The sequence below is a fragment of the Anas platyrhynchos genome, chromosome 2, assembly GCF_047663525.1.
Source record: "Anas platyrhynchos isolate ZD024472 breed Pekin duck chromosome 2, IASCAAS_PekinDuck_T2T, whole genome shotgun sequence".
In the NCBI taxonomy this organism is placed as follows: domain Eukaryota; kingdom Metazoa; phylum Chordata; class Aves; order Anseriformes; family Anatidae; genus Anas; species Anas platyrhynchos.
Genome location: NC_092588.1, coordinates 148,483,623 through 148,501,816, shown reverse-complemented (window position 1 = coordinate 148,501,816; position 18,194 = coordinate 148,483,623). Strand labels below are relative to the sequence as shown.

The 18,194-nt window shown below is 45.4% G+C and overlaps 1 protein-coding gene across 2 annotated transcripts in view; it reads right to left on the bottom strand.

The window, feature by feature from the left end:
- Positions 1-5,823: 5,823 nt before the first annotated feature.
- Positions 5,824-18,194, bottom strand: part of ADARB2 (adenosine deaminase RNA specific B2 (inactive)) — a 311,487-nt gene continuing 299,116 nt past the window's right edge. For both annotated transcript variants that reach the window (XM_021269585.4, XM_027450468.3), the window contains 3 exons: positions 17,693-17,874; positions 12,124-12,302; positions 5,824-9,171 (listed from right to left, as the gene is read on the bottom strand). In XM_021269585.4, coding sequence (XP_021125260.2) covers positions 8,995-9,171; positions 12,124-12,302; positions 17,693-17,874 — 538 coding nt within the window. In that variant the 3' untranslated portion in view covers positions 5,824-8,994. The remainder of the gene's footprint in view (positions 9,172-12,123; positions 12,303-17,692; positions 17,875-18,194) is intronic.

Genomic DNA, 18,194 nt, shown 5'->3' with positions numbered 1-18,194 from the left:
GGAACATCCGTGAATAAATGCAATTCTACAACTGACAGAAATATATTAAGTGCAGGTGCTTATATCATGGTGACTATCTGAGGAACCGCTCCATTATGTGCTGATGAGAGCAGGCATAAATAAACCTCTATTCACCAACCAACATGGACAAGCTCCTGGGCTGTGCCCTGGATAAAAACTTTACAGCAGCAGTTTCTCCAGTGGGGAGCTCTAAGACATAGGGATACCACATGTGATGACCACATGTGCCACATGTACGGTGCTGCAGTGAACCAGGCCAAGTGCTTGGACCTTCTCTGAAATAATATACCAGACAAAAAAAAAAAAAAAAAAAAAAAAAAGGTTTTTGGCTGGATCAGGTTTCCTGCTCTGCATCACTTGGGTACCTCTCTGGTCTCCAGTGCCAGTGCAGTGCAGGGAGAGAGAAATGGGGGGACACAACGGGGAACACAGAGAGAAATACTGTTTTCAGAGGCTGTCCTAGCTTAAATGCAAGTAAAACTACTGCTTGAACAGCAGGACATGCAGCACCTCACCCCCCAGTTTTCTGGCAGTGGAGGCACTGAGCAGCTGATGGGCCATTAAGTACCAGTGTCCTGACACAGCATGTGGGAAGGGGCCCTTGGGACAATAAAATAAATATGTATGTATACACATCCATACACTCCCAGAGAGATCTACACATACCAAAGCTACCAGCCCGTGAACTACAGCAGCCCCGTGGACACACTGAGGGTTTTTCCATTTGAAAGAGGAGCTGGAGGCACCCGGGTCATTTGCTGTCTTTTGCTGGGCAGCCCCCGCCTTTTCCCTGGCACCGGCTGCTGCTGCCAGTGCTCGGGGAGAGGGATGCGAAGGACTGAAGGGCTCCAGTCTGTTAATTTATTTTAATGAATATAAATTAATGCAGTTTTCTTTTCTCTGGCTTGCAGATATTAAAGGCCAGTATGACTCATGAGCGTGCTCTATCTTATCGCTGGTGGCAAGAAGACATTAATCAGCTCTGACGGTGGTTCCTACAGCCCTGCTACAGGTGGGGAGCAGACTCGAAGGGCTGGATGAAGGCACAGGACCACACACTCTCCATCTACTGCAGGCACAGATCTACCAGCATGGGGGGACCCCAAGTGATTTTAGCACCCAGCATCTCTGCATTGGCTCATCCCCATGTGGCTTAGGACTCCTCTAGTGGTAAAAAAGATAACCTTGGAGGGTGGAAGGACTATCAAACTGGTTGACCACTGATAACAATGGTATCAGAAGCTATTGCAAACCTCCCTGTAAAAGATGGAGAGCTGCTTCAGTTAAGATGTATTTTTAGTTTTTGTTGTTTCTTCATGAGTTGTTTTACATTTATCTCTGTTAGCTAGCAGGGGACCCCAAAAATATCTGACCTCCTCATGAGTATGACAATGAAAGCAGTTGGCTTGGGGCATGATCAGGGATCTTTCTGCCAGGGATATCTGGAGCAATAGACAACAAGGAGAAAGAAAAAGCAGCAGAAACTGAGCATATTTATTAAAACAAACAAAAAAACAGTGGCAACTGAAAAGAAGTGTTATGGACCTGCTCTCAGGACAGAGGTGCTGAACTGCTGTGACGTGCAGGATCACACTAAAATCTCCCACCTTCTCATTAGGGTCCAATCTTCCCTGCAACGGCTGCATAGCACATTTTCCCCATGAAAACTGGAGGAAAGATGACAAAAGAAGAGAGAAATTAGAAGCAGGAGTAAAGTATGGCACTCCTTGGCCAAGCCTATAAGCACTAAAATGCTTCACCAGTTTAATGTCATTTCACAGGGTAATCCTTAGCCAGCCTTGTCCAGAGACACTAGCAGGCTGCTTCGGTGCTCAGTGGTGCAAATCATTGAGTTGCACAGGGAAAATATAAGGAGAGGGAATGATTAAGTGCTTTCACCTACATTTTTTTATGTGACCTTAACCCCCTGACCCCCTTCATAAAGTGAATTCTGCTCAGTTACAGTAGTCTGAGTCTTCTGAAGTCAACGGGGTTGCATTAAAGCGACAGAGTTTTACCTTAGTTGGACAGTCCCATAGCATTGTGGGCCAAAATTATTATTTTAGTACAGCTCACCAACGGTTCTGGGATAGAGTGATCTCTGCATCACCTCTTGAGTGAACACGGGGTTATTTCCAGAATTAGTCAGTCTTTGCTTTTGCCACAATGCTTCAAGAGAAACAGGTCAGCAATGAGACAAATAGACGAACAGTTTAATTACTTCTCATCTCTGCATCACCACCTGAGTAATCCACCCAAAGATAAAAGGATATTTTAAGACAACCATGCACACAGAAAACAGAGCTAAACTTGTACAATGAATGTTTCAAATAACAAGGAAGGTTCTTCAAATGTATTCCCACCTGTCTGAGGGTCGAAGAGTTACTGGGTCAGATATGAAAAAATAGAGCTGGGAAATGCTGAGCCACCACCAGGAAATTCTAACACAAAGGCTCGGATGGCAGTGATGGATGGTTTTCGTTTTCCAGCGAGTACAGGTGCATCAGGGCTAGGAACCAAGTTTTGGCACAAAAATAATAGGAAGCAGTTCTCTTAGCTCTGAAGCTGAAACATTCATTTAGTATCAGCCCAGTCCTGCTACTTGCTGCCAGCAGGGACCCTTTCCATGATTCCAGTGGCAGCAAAGTCGTGTAAGAATAAACTCCCTTACTAAACCTCTAAATGTGTACAGCTATGTAAATTTAGTCAGCTATTGAAACTTAGAGCTGGAATGCCTTCTTCCCAGAATATGAAGGTCACACTTTAAAAGCAGACCAACCTACTTCATGTATAGTATACACATAGAAAATTAAGAAACCTCTCTAACAGTCTTTGATTACAGCCTCATAGCATTAATTAATACTCAGAAGAGAGCTCACTGTGACAAGAGGAGTCACTGCTTTTTGAAACGGAGGAACAGGAGGTCCTGTGGTGTGCAGGCTCCATGGCTGGAAGTCACCTCCCCACGTGTCCTCCTGCGAGACCAGCAGGCCAGGCACCCTCTCCTCTCAGCTGGGAGAGGCCAGACCCTTGAGATAACAAGTTCTCCATGTCTCTGGGACACTGTGTTTAGTCAGGTAACCTCCTTACGGAGCCACTTTTCCCTGTCCATGAAGCTTGGAAAATGGGTTCGAACCAGACACCTAGCCTTGGGTGGATAAAGTGGTTTAGGGGAAGATGGGCCTTGCCATTTTGTTCCGAGAATGTTCTTCCATGTGCTATGAACAAGGTGCTTGAAGGGCAGGAGCTCCCCTATCCTGAGCTCGGTTTGGGTCTCAGGTCTTTGCTTACTTCCTTGTGCCTCACTCAAGAGACAGAACATGGAGAAGAACTCAGGGCTGCCCCTTTCCCAGGCAAGTGTCCTAAAACCACTGATCTTATCATATATTTTTTTCTCTCTCTTGTCAACATGTTACTAAATTATAATAACAAGTAATCTAACTTTTTCCATATAGCATAAAACAACATAAATGCGAGGCACATCCTTTCAATACCTTTCTTTCAGAGTGCCTGTCTTTCTGGTGACTGCAATACTTCCTTGTCCCTTTAGACAGCAGCATCAATCATGTACCAATTTGGCTGCTAAATTATGAGGAGCTGTCCATTTTCTCTTGGGCATGACCCTGTAAAGGCTTTGAGAGGACCACAGCTAGGAAGTGTAGGTGTGTTTCATGAATCTGGACAGGTCCAAGCATGGTGGGGATCAGCACCAGGCCCACAGCAGGCAGCAAGGACAAGGCTTGTCCAGAAGGCATACAGAGGATATTTAATGCCAGAGGCTGAGTGGGGAGGGTGGTACCCAACAATGTGGGATTTAGGTGTTGACAATGACAGGCAGAGTAACAAGACCCTTGTGTATGTTACCATGTCTCCCACTGAAATCTGAGGTGGAGGAGCCCAAGTCTCACTATTCTGGGTAATGGTCAGGATTTGAGGTGCCTGTGGTGTCAAGGGTATGCTGCCATGTAAATTATGTTGTTACTTCTAAACATGCTTCATTTCACCACTGAGGCCAGGATGAGAACAAGCCTGACTTAGCAAAAACAGTTTACTTCAGAATACACAGTAAAATGTATCTTATTATAGATTTAAGAGTTAAACACTAGATTAGTGAGCAAACAACTTAAAGAGCTTGTTAAAATCAAGTGAAACAAAAGCAATCTGTGGCAAACGATATGCTGTGGAAGGCAGGGGTGGGTGTATTTAGGCTGGTGGTGCTGATGGGGAAAGGCACCAGAGGTAAACTCCATCCTTGGTGGGTATGTGAAGTGCAGCCTGTGCCTGAGCATGACTTTGAGGACCCCATAGAAGTGGTGGGCACCAAGTCCTCTATGAGGGGGACTGGTCAGACCCAACAGCTAATACCACTCTTCACATCTTTATTTGCCTTTAGGGGAGGATGTTTCAGTCCTGTTGGGTGTAAAGGAAGGAGCTGCCTCTTCTTTTCCATGGCAATATAGGCTCCTCAGTGATCGCTGCTGTGAAGGCATCTGTTCAGGGCCAAAGGAGAATGAGCAGGACCTTCTCCTCTTCTGGGCAGAGCAAGGCGTTAATGGTCTAGTGGAAGTAATTCTGTATTGCAAAGGAAGTTGATAAAATAGAACATAAACTTCTCTAATGGAGGATTTAATTACCAGAAAAGCCAGACTGAATGAAGCATTTGAGCAGAACTATTTCATCACTGAAAAGGCGATGATCATTAAATCCCCTTTCTCCAAGCCCGAATTATTTATTCAGGAGACCTCAGAGTGCTAAGAATTGACACATGTCTTTGTGTGTGGATGTGCTTGCATGTCTTTTGTGTGTGTTTGTCTTTGCATCCAGGCAGTCACCATGCTTTAAAAAGTCTCAGATTTTCTGTGACTTCACACAGATTTCCAGCTAAACTGGTGTATCCACATGATCAGGCTGAAACTAACCAAAGTAATCAGGTCTAAAGGCTGGAAAGTAGGCACAGCAGTAATGAATCAAAAGGCTTAAAAAGCTCTTAAATTGCTATTTCATTCTTCCACACACAAGCATGGCTATCAAGGTTTAACTGCAGCAGAAGGACTTATTTATTTTATTTGAGAAACAGGCACTTCTCCGAAGCCCTCTATTAGCCGATATATCAGCTTGTTCATGTTTTATGTTGTTGTTTTTCCAATATACAGTTGGAAAAGAAATAACTGTGCCTGACGAGGCCGGGATGTATGCCTGTAAAGTTTAAAACGCAGTTCTGGTATTTAGCCTTTAAACTTAATGAGATTAAACACAGAATCCATCCATATAATTTACCCTAATGACTGCTTTGTAGTTGTTTTCGTCAGCCAAATCACGTTAGAGTGTTTGCCATGGTCGGGCACTAGCAGCTACTTTTGGAGGCAAAAACAGGCTGGGAGCCACCTGCAGTGAACTCAGCCATGGCCAAAGTGCCCAGGTGTGGGCTGGGGGCTCCCAGCACGCCGGGAAGCCCTGGCAGGGACTGCCAGGTGATGGGGATGAGGGCACGTGCGGGGCTGCCACCTCTGTGTCCCCTTTATCCTTTCCTGGCCCATGCTGTGCTCAGGAGCAGGGCTGAAGCTGGAGCACGGCCCCTCTGAAGCCTCTCTGTGGGGGAAGCCAATGCTACTGATGACCCAAGCAAGGGGTGTGAGAGTAACCCGAAAAGATGAAGTTAGAGGTGGACCCAGCTCAGCCAAACCCAAACTGAGTGAGAACAGACTGTCTGCAGATCTGTGGCACCTACGGATAAAAATCTGTTTGTGCAAGTGCAAACTGATTTCTAAGCCACTGTGAAAAATGGTCAACAAACATCGAAAGAACAATTTTACTTGGCATTTTATTCACTTAACAGAAACATTCACTTATCAGGTATCACTGAAGTGCATTTACAGAACTTAGCAGCAAATTCACATATGTAAATTCGGATTTATTTTCTCTTGTTGTCTTTTTTGTTTCTTTTTCTTTTTTACAAATATTACAAATGTACATCCATTAGTACAGTATTGCCATTCACTCATGCGTGTTATGTACAGAAATCTTCACTAAAGAGTTACTACTGAGCAAGTTTTCCTTTGCTTCAGGAAATGCTGCATTGTAGGTCATGCGTGCTTCTGGGAGGTGGTCCCACCACACTCTGTTGCTGCACATAACGAGAAGAAGTAGACATCTAAGGTCACATTCAACCCTAGTGCAAGCAGGTGCAACTCCACTGCCTTCAAAGGGATCGGCTGGTGCCTGCCTGAAGCAGGGGCTCAGTTCGATCCCCACCGCTAGATTTGTTCTGGCAGCTGAAGCCAAGATTAGGTTTAGGTATTTCTTGCAACAAAGGATAATTCAATCTCACCACACTTCTCTTTTTGTCCTTAAGAATAACCAGGCATGGCATTTTGTTGTCACCTTAGCAAGCTGATGTCGTGCCAGGGCTGGAGGAGGGCGGATGAGGGCAGGGAGATGTAAGGAGGAGCCTTTGAGGTCTCTTGTGTGCTAGGTAAAGACTAAATTGAAGAGGAAAAGTAGAAGACATGCTTCCCCATGTCCTACGGGTCTCTGCTAGAGCCCTGGTCCTCCTCTCTGGTTGCCCAGTGGCTCCCCTCTCTTGCTGGGAGCAGCTGAAGCCCCTGGGACCACCACTGCTGGCATCACCAGCAGCATCCCCTGCCCCACCAGTCCTGGGACTGACCACGAGCCCTCCCACCACCCCCATGTGCCTTTGCCGCCCAGGATTTGCAGGGCAGCTGCAGCAGCAATGGCTGTGTTGGAGGAAAGGACCACATGAAGGTAGCGGGAAGCTTCAGGAGACATTAGAAATATTCTGAGCTCTAATCAGAATTCCTGACAAAGTGGTCAAAGCATTGACAAAGTGGTTACTACAAAATGCTTCCATTACTGACATGTCTCTCTTTTTTTTCTCTATTTTTTTTTACTATTTCTACTCTAAGTCTTTTTTTTTTTTTTTTTTTTTTTTTTTTTTTTAATATTTTTGGTAGTTAATATGGAATGTATTATTTTGTTGAAAAGGTTTCTGGAAGGGGAGAGCTTTCTTTTATCTAATTTAAAAATTCTAATTTATCACAATTGTTTTTATACAAGACACTATAGATACATCTTGTAGTTTATAATCTAAAAATAAAATCTCATCAAAATACTGTAGCTATTCTATTGTGGGCATCAATAAACAATGTATTTACTGTATATGGCTCTCCAAACATGATAAACCCTATACAAAGAGCATCTATCTTTATTGATAGGAACAGTTTCCCGTGTAAAGGAAATTACATGGAAAAATATGAGCCTTATGTTGTTTGAAAAGTAACTCAGCTTGACAGTTCTGAGAAAATACCAAGACAATTATCACAAATCAGTAGCAGCATGTTATATACAGATTTAAAGAGAATCACAGGAATAAAAAGAAAAAAAAGTAGTTATATACCCGCAAATTCTGTCATTTAAAAACAAAACAAAACAAAACAAAAAACATTTAAAGAAATATACAGGGCATTTGAAGGTTGGTTCTGCAGTGGGACTATCAAAGCTCAGTTCTCCCATGACTGTATCTTCTGCCTTCTGATTAAGTTTGGGATGGTTTGAAGCTGAGATAATATTAAACCCAGCCACAGTTATGAGAGAGATGTTTAGCTGTTAGGTGTTACTCATCTCCTAACTAAAAAAAAACACCTGATTTTCAGGCAGCAGATGAATAATAATAATAATAATACTTTCCATTTTTACAGAAATAGAATCTGGAAACTCTTGCATTGAGTAAGATCTTACCCAAGCTCGTAGTTGTATCTACCGCACCTCCAACAACTGGATTATGTGCCAAGGTGAAATCCACTGCACCTTACACTGTTGTTGTATCTGACCAGAGAACTTTTCTCCTGCCAAGTTCTTCAGAGAAGAAGCAGGTAAGTATTATTATCCCCATTTAACAGATGGAGAAATGGAGTCAGGAAAGAGACAAGTATCAAACGTGCTGTCTAGTTTGGGATGTCTCAGTTGTGGCTACCCAACCCAGCGATTTTTCAGCTGTAGGGAGCATCCTGAGCTCATAATGACTCAATTTAGAGCGGTGGACCCTTGGCATCTTTGTGGTCTGAGGCTCTGGGTGCTGGCTCCAGCCTGACTGATTTGGGGCAGAGCAGTCCTCACCCCCAGCCCTGGCAGAGCAGTGTAGGGGTGGACAGAGGAGAGCATCTGCCCTGCGGTGCAGGCTGAGGGACACCCAGGTTGCCTCACTCCCCGTTGGTACCTAAAGGTCATGCGGGATGAACTGGGCTCAGATAATTAAAATTTTCAGTGTGCAAAATTCATGGCCAGAATTGAAAATTTGGTGGGAAGTAGTTTGGCCACGGCGCCAGAGGGAATAAATGTAAACACCAAGGGAAAGCTGGTGTCCGGCATTGTGCTCAGAGCCAGCAGTGGGAATTGGTTTAAAAATGCTGCATATCTTCAAGGCCCAAATTCTTTCTCACAGATTTAGGCAGCGAGCTGGGTGATTTTTGCATAGAGGTTAGACACTTTTTTGTTTGCTTGTTTTTGTGGATGATTATGGATGCTCAGAGACCTGCTGTGTGCCCGGGGTACTTCCATCTCTGTGTACTATTTTCTGTTATTCGGTGACAACTCTTGCACTGATTGTGTGAGGGAAAACAAACTCTATTTGGGATCAGCCAGGTGGCCTGCTAATGCCTCAAATTGTTAATACCAACAGCGATAAACTATGAAAAGCAGAATCTTTGTGGGATTGGCATTATTATTTGGGCAGGTACATTCTTGGGAAGGGGTCGTTAAAAAGCAGTTTTCTAAAGTCGACTTCAGTGCATCATACACATTTATATTTGTGTATTTCCAATACAGAATCAAAAGAAAATATTCCCATGGAGTTTGCTATTAAATACCAAGCTGTTTCAATTCTCTCGGCTCATGCATCCTGCCTAGCCTCCTCTCCAGCTGATTTGATCTGGTCACATAGCAAAGGTCTCGAGTGATTTACACAGTTAGTAGGAACTGATCTTGCTCTGGGGGTTTCTTCACCCAGGTGCCCAGACCGGCTTTCTGAAACGCTTTAAACAGCTGCTGCTTGACAGACTGGTACGTCTGAGCCACCAGCTTCGCCTCGCTGTACACCGATGGCATGTCTCCATGGCTTGGTGTTCGTGTGCTCAGCTGCAGAACAAGAGTCAGAGAAGAGGAAAAATGAAATAATAATAAAAAAATCAACCCATGAGCCAAAAGAAACAGGAGGCTTCAGTAGCCGTATAATCTTCCTGTCTACATTTCATAAGCAACAAACAAACTATCACTGTGCTTTGTGTGTTTGCTTTTGGTTTAACAACAACAACAGCAAAAAAAAAAACAAAACAAAAAACAAAAAAACAAACAACAGGAAAGCAATGAATGCCCATGACACTGTTTCAAACTGTTGCAAAGAGGAATGAGGTAAACAGCTTTGCCTTGGAGTGGGCATCATCATCAGCAAATCTTAGTGTGCTTTGCAATGGCAAACATCTGCCTCTCGGTTAGAATGATTTTTAGAAAAGAAAGAGAAAAATCTTGTCTCGGAATCTTTAAAGAATGCACACAGGTTACCCCAGTAGCTCAGGGCTTCAAAGTAACACTAGGAGGCTGCAGGAGGAGAGTCTCCTGCTGCACCCTCCCTTTCCCTTCTTTAATCTGTTACTGTCAGAAATGCTGTGAAACCTGCCTGGGATGGGGCAGAAATCAGTGTCAGGATCTGTGCTGGTGCTGGAGGGAAGGAGGCCGGTGCAGGACAGCAAAGCAAGCACTGTGCTGACAGACAGACGGCTGCCTGCAGCCCTCATGGCCCCAAGCACGCACACAGCAGTACGCACCCTCTGTTTTCACAAGGACCAAGCAGAAAACCTTCTCTGACCTGCCAATGCCTTAACAGCGCCAAAGCAGTGGTGAGTCTTTGACATTATACGAAAGAAACTGAAATCTGGAAAATGCCTTAAAGCTAGCAGGCAGGTGAAAGTCCAACGCTTACAAGCCAGGGAAATAGCACCCTGTAGGAAAAAACACTGTCAAAGCACAGCGATCAACACTGCTTTCCTTCTCTGTAAAAAGCAGAAATGCTGAAAGAGGGACTGCAGGAAAAGTCCACAGGAACACACAGCCTGAAATGAGCTGCTCTGCTTCGCTTGGTGCCATCTGGGCACACAGCACGGGCCTGCTCAGCCCCGGGGTGTGTAGGCCCAGCCAGCGAGGGAGGGCGATGCTCCAGCTGGGGGTACATGGGCTGCAAACTGGCTACGGCCCTGCCACAGGCTTGTCCCAGGATTTGTTCCTGTGAGGATCCCTGCATTTTGGGTAGCAGCAGGAGTGTTCTACACCTCCTGTCCCATGGCTGGTCAGGACCTGTGTCACCACACGGTGACAGGGCATAGGGCACGAAACCCAGGCTGGTCCCTTCTGCTGTCCCCAGACTCCAGGTCTCTGTTACTGCTTGGTATGGATGAGTCCTGCCAGACTCCTTTACCCGGGTGTCCTGCAGAGCAGAACAAGCCCTTTGGGCTCATCCTTACACCTCCCCACCATACCTGTCCTTATGCCTTCTTGGATGACCTTGGTGGTGGAAGTGGCTGTAGACTTCCCTGCCATCATTCTGTCTTGTTCTTTCCCATTCATTTCCACATAGGAAAAAGGTTTGGACACTTAGTAAAATCATTTTTGTCTTGTCCTCATTTTCTCTCACCCTACATGAACTCTAGGATGATTCTGGACAAGCCTCATTATAGCAAAATAACTTTACAGCAGTGAAAGGAGGAGGGCTGGAGAGACGCTGCTTTTTTCCTGCTGCTCCTCCTGGAGGTGGCAGGGTCAAGCTTGCTGCCTTGGTCCCTGCCTCCACCAGCACCTCCTTGAAAGGTCAGGCAAGAGGAGAAACAGTGACTTCAGAACTAGGAATAATGACAAAAAATGGCTCATACAAGCATTCAGGAGACAATGTACTCCCTGATAAATTGCCAAATCCTATTCATGTAAAATAACAACACTGGCTTGAAATTACTTTTAAAAACACCCCTTTTCCCTGGGTTGGTTTGGAGCCTGAATGCAGAAAATGTTCTTTTTTTTGTTAGGCCCATTTCTGTTTCAAAATGTTCATACCCAAATCTCCTCAGCTTCGTGTTTCCCACCTGTCAACAAGAGGAAGGATTTGAGGCACCACCCAGCCCTGGCAGGAGGTGGTTGCTCCCTGCTTCCCACTCCCTATCACTCTCCTTTCTTGCCCAAACCCTATTTGCTTTCATTTCCTTATTCCATATCAGGCTTCTTCCTACATTTCCTACATCCCTAAGCTCCGCCTTCTAGTTTTCGGCCATCCATCTGACCTGCCACTGTCTCCTGTCTGTGGAAACTAAAGTGAAGTGTGAAGGTAGGCTGACCATGGTACCATTTCAAATGAGGGGAGCTGATGGCCATCTTTCCTAGAGAAAGTGGGGCTGTTGAAGGCTGGCGGCTATGTTAACTAATACAGCTTGTAGTTTTAATGCCATTAGGTTGTACTGCTGCTGAGTGTAATGAAATCAGACAGCCTTCACCTTGTGACAAGTAGGTGTGTCATTGCATGGATTTATCAATATTAAATAACTCATCTGGGGGAGTGTGGAAGGAGAGGGGAATGGGCAATCCATAGCACCTGCTTCCATCAGTTAACTTGGGTGAGACAGGGAGCAGTTTAATTTGGGAGTCTAAATCCTTGTGTAGGCCATGAAGTGATTCAGATGCCTCCAGGACAATGACAAATACATCCCTCAGGCCTCTGAGACTTGGTGTGTTCAACACTTCCCTTGGAGACAAAGAGGTACTTGGGGTAAGACATGAAAAATCCCCAGTTCTGCTTGTGTGGACACTCAGCACTGTCTTGGCTTTTCACTGCTCATTGGAGCTTGGCTCCAGTGCCATGAAGAGCCAGAACACCCATCTGCCCTCCAAACCTGCCTGGGTTTCTGCTGCTGGCTTTCTTTGTGCTCTCAGCTACTGCAGCTGACCCCACAGGGTCTCTTACCATGAGATTGCCAAGACAGGGCTGACTCCTAGGTAAGGACTAGACCATGTGTGACAGGCAGCAATGTTCCATCATTGTGTCAGGCTTACCTTGCCATGAAGCTTTGCCCACCGAGCGAAGAACATGTGTTTGCAGAGCCGTGAGGGGCTCCCGCAGTTCCTCTTCCCCGTTGTGGCGTTGATAACCTCCAGGTCGGCATTCCCCACAATCCAGTTCACGCTGAAGCCAGGAGATTTTCCAGGCTGACGAGCATCAGCATGACTAACCCCTGGCAGGAGAGAAGGACATCAGTAACACCCAGAGCCCCAAACCTTCAGAGGCTGAGAATGTTTGGTCATTCACTGCGGCACATGCGACATCCTCGGGTGAATGCACTGCATGTGCTCTTGTCACCACTGGTTAAATGTGACTGGTCTCAGCACCCTAGAGAGATAACGTGCAATTCCTATAGAGCTTTTCCTACCTGGCAGACAAACCTTTTGTTAGCCTGAGGAAAGAATTATAAAATTATATTGAATTATAAAATCATAGAATGGTTTCAATCCAAAGGGACTTTAAGGACCGTCCAGTTCCAGCCCCCTGCCATGGGCAGGGACACCTCCCACCAAACCAGGTTGCTCAAAGCCCCTTCCAGACTGGCCTTGAACATTTCCAGGGATGGGGCACCCACAGCTTCACTGGGCAACCTCTTCCAGTACCTCACCACCCTCTGAGTAAAGGATTTCTTCCTTATATCTAACCTAAACCTACCCTCTTTCAGTTTAAAACCATTCCCCCTTGTCCTACCACTGCACCCCCTGACAAAGAGTCCCTTCCCAGCTTTCCTGTAGGCCCCTGTAGGTACTGGAAGGCCGCTGTGAAGTCTCCCTGGAGCCTTCTCTTCTCCAGGCTGAACAACCCCAGCTCTCACTCTCTGAGTTTGTAATGTATGGTGTTGACAGTAGTGTCATGGTTGTTGAATGAAATCTTCCGGGAAGGCTTTAATGGGATGACCAGTTTTTAAAGGAACTAAACAAAATGCTTTTGCCATGAATTCCTTCAAGAGTGCTTTTCCTGGTCCGGTGTATTTATCTGTTATCAATTGTGGGGACCTTCTCTATGATGGGTACTCTTGATGATAGGTGATATAAATGGGGGATAAGAAAATATGAATCATGCATTCCAGCACCACAGAGGTATTATTATATCCAAGTTAATGAAGATCATGTAGACATCACAGACCAGCACATAAAACAACTCCTCACGTTGTTTCTGCCTGCGAGATTCCTACCCTGCAGGATGTGACAATTTCTTCAAGATCTAGTTAAAGTCACCACGGCAGTATTTCGGACATGCTTAAGTGTGATACATCTTTACTTCCAGACTGTTACAGCGATGATGTTTTCAGCTGCCTGTGGTGACTGAATGACCTCTGTGTCATTCACGTGGCCAGTTTTGGACATCTGATAACAGTCTGCAGTCCACTACAGAGCCTACGTGGGTGAGATCTCCCTTGGCTATAATGGAGGGTTGCCAAAAGGTCAGCTGTGGATGTCTGTGTGATGGAGTTATTGTTAATTAGGTGTATTCCTAACCCTTTGTAACCATTTACTGTACATCGTCCTTTTCATGATGTCTACCTCTTTCCCTCTTCTCGTACCTGGAACCAGGAAAAGATGAGTCTTAGTGAGGAGATAAGAGGAATAAAGTGTGTATTTTATTTTCCAGTACAGGAGTGAGCTCTGCTTCGCCCTGCTCATTAGTGCTTCTGGGAGCAGACAGTTAACATCTGGAGCTTTCCAAGCTGGAAAAGATGGAACAATCTGAGTCTGTCCAAATAGGTTGGACAACGTGGGCAGTAGATGATGTGGGAGGAGATGGGGACTGGTAGAAACGAGGCATCTGCCACCACCTCTAAACATGGTGAGTTCAGTAGGCCCCTGAGAGGGATTGTGACGGAGGAGGAGAGCTATGAAGGGCTGGTGGTGATGGGGATGCTGCCTCCATGGCAGCTCCTGCCCATGGCCCTTCAGCAATGTCAGTGAGGGATGTGCTCCCCTTCTGCTCCTTCCATCACGGTCCCTTCTGCCCTGGGAGGGAGCTGCAAGAGCCTGGCAGAACTGAGCACACACAGTGAGAGAAAGGTGGCCAGTGAAGAGAAAAGAATATATGGCACATCCACTTTGTACTGGTGGCAAAGCTGGAACTGCAGAAATCAGCTCAGTCACTGGGACCAAACTCATTGCCGTGTAGAAGAGAATTACAGCTAAATCATAACCTCACCCAGGATTTGTAAACACATTCATGGTGTATTAATACCTCGTTCATTTTTTTTTTTTTTTACCTGAGATAGCAGATCAGTCTGCATCTAAGATTCCAGTTCACCTAGGCAACAGACTATAAACTGAAAGCCTGGAAATCAGATAGCTCCTGGAGCTATTGAAACGCCTCTGTACAGAACAAGATGCAAACAGATCAAAATCTGCTGTTTGACACTACACATCAGCTCTGCCAAGATAGCACCCAAAAAGAATGAGTGCCAAAAAATGCGATAGCAAACACCCTCCTGTGAGAAGCTGCCATGGGTCACAAAATCAGTAAAAAGGCCATGAAAAAAACTGTGCAGAGGAAATGGAAAGGTGGCACTGGGGCCAGAGCAGGCTGTGGGTGCCCATCAGTGGGGAGGTGTGGGCTGTACACCCGTTCCATGTCCAGCCCCAGACCTCCCTCTGCTCCTGGTGAGTGTCCATGAGAGCAGGGGGCTTGCACTATGCCTGGAAAGTGCTCTGTGCCAGTTCTGCTTTCACACTTTTTCTTCCCAGTTATCATATGTCAATATACATATTTAGGTAAGTGGAAGATATTTTCACATCGTTGTCTGAATGCAAGAGAAGAGGCTTCAAAGCAAACACCATGAGACTCATGCCAGACGCAAATGGGATGGCAGACCTGGATATATTCTGTGATTGCTGTTTTTGATCCTTTTTGTAACATTTTTCTTCAAGTTTTCCTTTTGACAAGTAATTGTTCTGACTTTGTTTGAAAGGTAACTCCCAAATAATCTAGATCATTTTCTCTCCTTTATGTAAAACATCCTCCTTAAAACCAACACAACAAAGAGTACAATAGGAGACTGTAGGAACTTGAAGGAAAAGAAAAGTCTTTGTACAAACAATACGAACTTGAGCATTGTGGGATATGAAATGAAATCTATTCTCATTCTCCTCTCCCTCCTAGCAAAGCCTCATGCCTCTTCACTATACCCTTTAGAACAGCCTCAGTCTTAAGAGAAAGAGAAATAAAAATTAAACAGTGTTTTTCTTTCTTCTAAACCATACACCCAAGAGTAATTCCAGTGAATGAAAGGATTTCCATCTGGCTGGGACTACTATGAGTAGAAAAGCTCACTGATTATTTATCTGTGGGGCCAAGGAGATATTTCACGATATCTCATCACACAGTATGACTCTTCTCTCCACTGAAATGCTTGTAGCATTACGATGAAGAGCCAAAATAATTGGTCTCCTTATAATTGGAGATCTCCTGCAATTTAAAATCCCCAGCTGGTCTGATCCCAGAGAGGGGAGTGGGAGGTGGAAGGGCCTGGTCGAGGTTGCTGTGGTTTAGTGTTTAATGAATTCGGTGTGGCTTTTGGTAGGTGGTCATTCTCACAGTCACTGAATATGTTGTCAGCACAGTTTTCCAGCTAAGAGAAATGCAGCACAAGGCTCAGTGATGTAAGTTCTAAGCAGGGCTGCAGTGTGGGCTCCCCGGGACTTGTGGGGGAGGGAAGATTACAAATAATGGCTTTAGAGACAAAAACAATGCAGACAGAGAGAGACAGATTCCTCCCACTGCTTCTCCTAGGCTGAAGAAAACCCACAAACACTTCTGAAAGCAAAGCAAAAGCTTTTTCAAACAGCAGTCTCAGGGAAGGAGGAAGCCGGCCACGAAGCATGCAACTACTTGGAGTGCCACCAGTGCCCCTTTGATGCACTTTTAACTGCCCTGAAATCTCTGGCAATTACTTACAGATATAAACACACACTTGAGCCATTATGTCTTCTCTGCAAGTCCAACCCAGCCAAACAATGGCTATTCTGTGGTTAAATCCCTTGTTGTGTTTTCAGTCCTCCAGGGGGTCAGGCTGGGTGTGATTTTGATCTTAACACATGGGTGGGCTTGCAATGACCTAGGGCTGGCAGAAGTGGCATGGGATGCAAACTGCTTCCCCGGTGGGAGATGCAGATGCCTCCTGAAAGCAGGGGTGTGTTAGCAAAATAACATCCAGGTTTGGGAAATGGAGAGGTTTTTCCTTCCTCCCTCCCATGGAGTGGTGTGGGAAGGAAGAGGGGGCTGAGTGGTGCCCAGGCTGGACCAGGGCAGGAGGGACACGGAGGAGGATGAGGAGTGTGGAGCACAGTTTCCTCATACTTGCATTACACAGGCTTTGGCTAGCTGCACTGAAGAGTTAAAAATTGAGATAAGCTGTTCAAACAAGATAAGCCTTTTGACCTATTCACCTTATAACACGTACATGCATATTACACTTACCAGATGTACAAAACCACACAGAACCTGAGAATTTCCCCAGTGGCTAAACTATCACTTCTGCCTCAGCTAAACTAATTCTGTCACAAGGACACAGAAAAAGAAAAAAAAAAAACACAAAACAAATAAAAAACCAAAAAATAGATAAAAGATAAAATAACAATTTCCATGACTTCGGGACCTAGAGGGCTATGAAAGGCAATGTTACACCCCACTAAAGCATCCCAACCTCCCATCTCTGTACTCCTGACATTGTACCGGTGTCTCAGTAAATCCTCCTGAAAAAGTTATCAGTGTCTAAGAGCAAAATAAAGGTCTGAATGTGCATAGCTAGTGTCCTTACATGCCTCATGGGGATCTGAAAGGCATTCAGAACTGTGGGATTTTGCTGGGACGAGGCTGGGCAACCGCTGCCTGGCTGGGGGTTAAGTAATCTGTGGTGGAGATGGGGAGAGATGAAGAAGAAAGGACCAGAGACCTGGGGTAGGGAGAAGGGCTGGAAAGAAGTGGTGGCAATGGAAGAAGCCCAAATAATAGCTGGGAACCACCAAGCTGCTCACACAACTGGCAGCAGGCTCAGCAGGGAGCAGCAATGCCTCCAGGAGGTGTCCTGAGCAGGCAGGGACCCCTGCATGAACCCACAGTCCTTCTCTGAGCCATCTGCTCTGAGTACGACTGGTGAAGGAGCAGGGCTCCAACTAAGGGGCACTGGTCGGGGGTTGCATGCATGGGTCCAGAGATGTGAGGACTGCTTCTCCTGACCCCAAACCTTTGTACCCTCTCTGGGTGTGGGAGAGCAGGATGAAAGACTTAAAACTAAAATGTACAGAACAGTTCCACCTCCTTTAAAAAAAAATAATATATATATATATATATTTTATTATGAATAACTTTTTCCCAGTTAGTGTATTGACAGGTTTCCTAGTTGGCTTTTATCCACTACTGATCTTTTTCATGGTCACTGAATTTAAAAGCACGCTTCTTCATTCTACAAATTCATACTCAGCAGGAAAAAAGGCGGCACGGGCTAATCATTTACTCACAAACATGTAAACTTTCCTGTTAGTGACCTGAGCAATTAGCAGTGGGAGAGGGGCTCGTTTGTCTTGCAGGCAGGTGTTCACTTACCACTGAGAAGCAGCTGATTGCGCCGGTACGAAGCTGGCAGCTGACCAATGTCTTCTATTCTATGGCTCATTACCCGGGAAAGGTGACCAGTGTGACAGAGGCTTCCCACAATGATGCTGTGCAAGTACATGGGTTCGATGAAGGAGCTGAGGAGTGCGCCTTGGAGCCCAAGGATGTTCCACCTGGAAAAGAAATTTGGGAGAGAGAAAACACATGGGTGGAGGAATGGCCACAAGAGAGCAGTCCTGGGAAAATCAGCAAAGGCCAACAAACACATGGGTTGGAGGGATGAGGGGTGAAACCATTCCTGTCCTTGTCCTATCATGCATGAAGCACTGTGCTGATGGTTTATTATACTCCTGTAGGACTGATTCTCCCCACACAATGCTTTTAGATTACTGTGATGCCACTGATTCAAGGGATGTATTTCTATCTTCTGTTATTGCAGAGGCTTCCTGTTAAGAACTGTTCTTTATATAAGCATTTTTGTTTGACTGAAGTT